This window comes from Pogona vitticeps, chromosome 12 (genome assembly GCF_051106095.1).
Source record: "Pogona vitticeps strain Pit_001003342236 chromosome 12, PviZW2.1, whole genome shotgun sequence".
NCBI classification, from domain to species: domain Eukaryota; kingdom Metazoa; phylum Chordata; class Lepidosauria; order Squamata; family Agamidae; genus Pogona; species Pogona vitticeps.
Window position 1 is genome coordinate 14,436,247 of NC_135794.1, and position 4,627 is coordinate 14,440,873.

Sequence of the window (4,627 nt, forward strand, 5' to 3'; positions counted from 1 at the left end):
TTGGAGAAGATACATGGTTTGTTTTTTAAAGGCCAGTTATTTTAATAAATAAGGGACGATTTAGCTGGCCCGAAGTTATCCAGGCCAGTTCTTCTCCCTGCAGGAACACCGAGGAGCGGAACTCTCAACTTCTCGTTCTGCCCCCTGTTCTCCAACTCCTGAGCTATCCTCCCAGCTCATTGGGTACAACTGCCATGCTATTCGGAGAGTCTGATGCTCTATCAAACATACCGACTAAACCAACGGTGATATATGCACAAGTCTAGCTGGGACATAGAATTCATATAACATTACTAAGATACTTTGCATTTCACAGTAACTTTTTCTTTATGTTCTTAAAGTTTAAATATGATAATAGAATGCTTGTAAACATAAAATATGTTCTGGGGGAAAAACACTTTCTGTATTCTTTTAAAGTGGGAGGCCCAGTTTCTTTAAAGACTAGCTGCTATATTTTAATGAAAGCTTTCATGGAACACAGCCCACTTTTTCAGCTGTATGAGTCGGAATACAGAGACTGCATGGTAAAATTCAGATTGTCCTCTGGGCCGCTTGGTGTATCCTACATTGCCTCAAAGTGCAGTAGTATCAGGTAGCGTAAAACCCATTGTCTTTGTCATCTCTATATGCAAACACCCACAGCCTTTGGTTGAAACATGCCTTTCCCACATTGGCTCGGTATAATACAGCAATGCTAGCCTGACCATCACCCAGACTGAGTCAGGCATCTCAGGCAAAAAAATAAAAAATAAAAAATTGGGCTGTCACAAAAAGACAGCAACTCTTTTAAGTTATTCAGTGTGTTTTTTTAATTGTATTTTTACTGCTAGAAAGCTGGAGGAACTCCGTCTAGGATATTCTGCTTCATAGGCCCATAACTTGGCAATCTTCAGATGTGATAGCAAACAGTCTTGTAGTACCTGCAAGGTTCCTGGGTTGTTGTTGTGTGTGTTTTTTTTTACACAAACACTGTTTTACATGGTACAGCACAGAAACTTTTCAGAAGGCAGTAACTTAGACAAGTTCATTACAAGATATGTCCTACTCCACCCCCTCTTCGAAGCACACCAGCTCCAATTGAATCCACCCACATAATCGAGATTCAGCATTAAAGAAATGACTGTGCATTGAATAAACGGTCCTGCAAATCCAATGGCGTCAGACTCCTCAAGAAATACAGCTTATCCACATGTTCCTATTTACCCATCCAGGCCCTGGACCTTTCTCATTTCAGGAGAAAGGATTCTTCCATAACCACAAATATACCAACAGGCCAAGGCTGAATCTTTGGAGGGCATCTTCTACAAGGCGGAGACCACTCTCCTCCTCAGTTCCTCCTAAACCTTATTAGCGTGCAATCCCAAAAGAGCAAAAGCCTGGGAAGTATACTTTTAAGGAAAGCACATTTTATTGCTACTATAAGATCTCCGTGAACCAGGCATCTTCTCGGTCAACGAACATAACAGACGCCTCTTTGTGCAAGCCAGCCATTCCATACTAAATCATTCTGACAGCCAAGACACACATTTACGGAGCATTAGAAAAGCAAGAGACTAGGATGAAAACAAACAGGGGAGAACACCATGTCACAGTTTTCTGGACTGTACGCATGGGCATGAACTCTTGCCGTCTCTGAGAAAGGAAAACTCAAGAAGCAATTTTGTTTGATATCCCAAAGAGGAAAAGAAAAATTAAAGACTTAAGGAAGATCTCTTTTTTTTCCAAATCAGCAAAACTTTGAGAGAGAACACAAAGCACAGCTTCCATTTCTCTTCTGGAACAGCTATGAAAGTATGTGCAGTTCAGTTCATGCATGTGAATGCCATGAGTTGTGCGTGGGTGATTACACTCAACCACAGAAACACAGCATGTAAAGAAAGGCCAAATAATAATGATCTCCTTGGCTTGCAGAATAATCCCCGTCCTGCTCCAGCTGAGGCCCACTATTCTAATAACTAGAAAGAACTGCATCCACAGACCTTTAAAAAAAAAGGTCCTGTTTGTCTCTCTAGCAGTTATTTAAATGCACACCTTTTGTGCAGAAAAAGGGACTTAAGACACAATGGGAATAAACCAAGAGATCCCAATTTTTATATCCAGTACAGAAATAAATTAAAGCAAGATATAGATCACCACAAGCATATTCAAGAGTCCCATATCTGTGGAAGAATGACCACCAGTTCTAGAAGAGTAGCTTTGATAGTACTTTTTGTCTTGAGTATTTATGTCTATTCCCCATGCTTGTAAATCCACCAAGATATCTAATGAGCAATAAAATAAAATATCTAAGAAGAGCCATGAAGGAGCAAACCAGCTGCTCACCATCCTATTTCTAACAGGACCTAAACAGGTGACCCTGTGAACTGCACAGAAAAGGGCAAGAAACTGAAAATGATCACCTGACATTTGTCCCAAACTTTCCATTTCAAGGTGCAGACATATTCCTTCTCTGAACAAGATTCTATTTAGTTATGAAACAAGAAAACAACATCAGAGTAGATCTGCACAGGTTTAACTACCAGGGGAAAAAAAGGCATGCTTGGTTTGTCACTATGTCATTTCGGTGAGTTTCCTATTCTCTGAGATTTATCTGGAAATTAATTCTACTTAAAAGGTGCTACCTCCTGTTGCAGTGAAAATGAAGATAAAGGCACCATTTTACTGTGTCAATGGCAAATGAACAGAGCACTGAATCTTTTAAATTGCCACCTTTTCTTGTATTCCAATCCTTTCCAATGTACATTTTTTAAAAACTCAACATATGAATGGGCAACTCAAGTGCTTTCTATGTTTATGTACTGCAATTTCCACAGTTTTTCCTCACTGACTATGCTAGGTAGGAATGATGGGAAGACGTCCGTAGGCCCACACTTACCCATCTCTGATGTAAAATATTCTAAATAAAAAAATTTTAAAATCCAAGACTATAAAACATTATAATATAAGACATTTCTAACATAATTTTAATGTTTTGATATTACACCATGATTTTTCTGATGGAATTTTCAAAAATTCAGAAGTAAAAATAACAGGCCTGGAACTTTTTTTAAAAAAGTGTTTTAGGAAATGCATGTGTTGTGTGTGCCTATGTTTATAGCAAGTTAAAGAGTTAACACAGATGCTCCACCCCCTAAAGAGTGAAATACTGTAACTTGAGTACAAGTCAAGGTGTTTCCAAATCCTCATATTGCTTTCTTAATGGATGCCACATATTTAACTCCGAAACGAACTGTCAGCCTCTTATTCTGCATCAGAATTCATAAACACAGAGCCGAATCTTCCAAAAATCTCAAATATTTTGGGTTGAAACGCGGTGGAAGGCGAGGGAGGCATTACTGTATACCATTCTGACATGATTTACCATCTCCCCCCAAAAAATAAAGCACGGTGAATTAAGAGAGAGAGAGACGGACCTCGGCAACCCACCACTGCAACCGCAGCCCTGAACCCACCCGCCGCGTGGGAACCAGCGTGGCCACCCTTGCCTTGCACGAGAGAAGCGTGGCGTGGGCAGGGCTCGGGGGTGGGGGTGCGGGGGGGGCTGAGAGGGGGCCTCCCTCCCTCCTTCCCTCCCTCGCTGCTTCCTTCTTCCCCGTCTCCTACCCCGCCAGGGCAGCAAGCAGGCGGGCACTCTGCACGTGCCCAGGGGCGGGCGCGCCCCCGACCCCCCCCCCAAAAAAAGAAAACAGAGAGAGAGCACCGTCTACCTGGGGATGGTGATGCACTTGGTGTTGACGCTCTGGGTGGTGATGGCCTTCTCCAGCTCCTCCAGCTGCCCGGTCTTCTTGAGCTTCTTGACCAGGCTCTTGACCGCCTTCTCGCACCACTTCTCCTCCTGCCCGTTCTGCTCGCCTTTCTTCCAGCCCAGCAGCCGCTTGACGATGGGGGGAGTGAAGGGCAGGATGGACGACATGGCGGGCCCCAAAGACGAGGAGGAGGACGAGGAGAGCCGCCCCTGCCCCCCAACGCCCCCAACGCCGCCGGGCAGCCCCGCACGACGGGGAGCGGAAAGCCCAAAGGGGGGGGGAAGAAGGGAACGAGCGAGCGAGCCCGACGCTCCCGAAGTTTTGCCTCTCCCGGCCGAGAACTTCGTTTCGCGGAGGGTTGAGGGGGGGGGCAAGGATCCCTGCGGGGCAGCGCCCGGGCCTGGCCACCCGCTCGGCTGCCTCCCTTTCCTCCTGCCTGTCTCGGGGCACAAAGGCGGCGGCGGCGAAAGTCGGGCGTTGGGTTTGGCGGCTCCGGCGGCTGGCCGGACTTGGCCCCGGGGACAAAGCGGGGGAAGGAGGGCGGCCCCTTCCCCTTCCTCCTCCTCCTCCTCCAAACTTTGTCCCGACTTCTCTGCAAGGCGCCCCCGGCGGCGGCGGCGGCTTCGCCCACCAGCTCCTCCTCCTCCTCCTCCTCCTCTTGCGAGCGCCGCGCTGCCCGTCTGAGTCTCATGCAAATCGGCGGGCCGCCCCCCCCCTTCCCTCCCTCCTTCCTCCGGGGAGGGCAAACGCCCCGCCGCCGCCGCCGCCGCCGCCGGGAGGAGGGAGGCGGAACGAGGGCGCGGGCGGGTAGGCGGGCGGGCGGGGGCGCCTCCGGCCTTGGAGTTGCTGCCGCCGCCGCCGCCGCCACGGAACTGAAAGTT

The 4,627-nt window shown here is 47.4% G+C and overlaps 1 protein-coding gene across 2 annotated transcripts in view; it reads right to left on the reverse strand.

Moving 5' to 3' along the window:
* The window catches only part of SMAD3 (SMAD family member 3), a 69,361-nt gene extending 64,958 nt beyond the window's left edge, over positions 1-4,403 (reverse strand). The window contains exon 1 of one of the 2 annotated variants that reach the window (XM_072981830.2): positions 3,708-4,403. In XM_072981830.2, coding sequence (XP_072837931.1) covers positions 3,708-3,913 — 206 coding nt within the window. In that variant the 5' untranslated portion in view covers positions 3,914-4,403. The remainder of the gene's footprint in view (positions 1-3,707) is intronic. The other variant, XM_072981831.2, reaches the window with a different exon arrangement.
* Between the last annotated feature and the right edge of the window lie 224 nt (positions 4,404-4,627).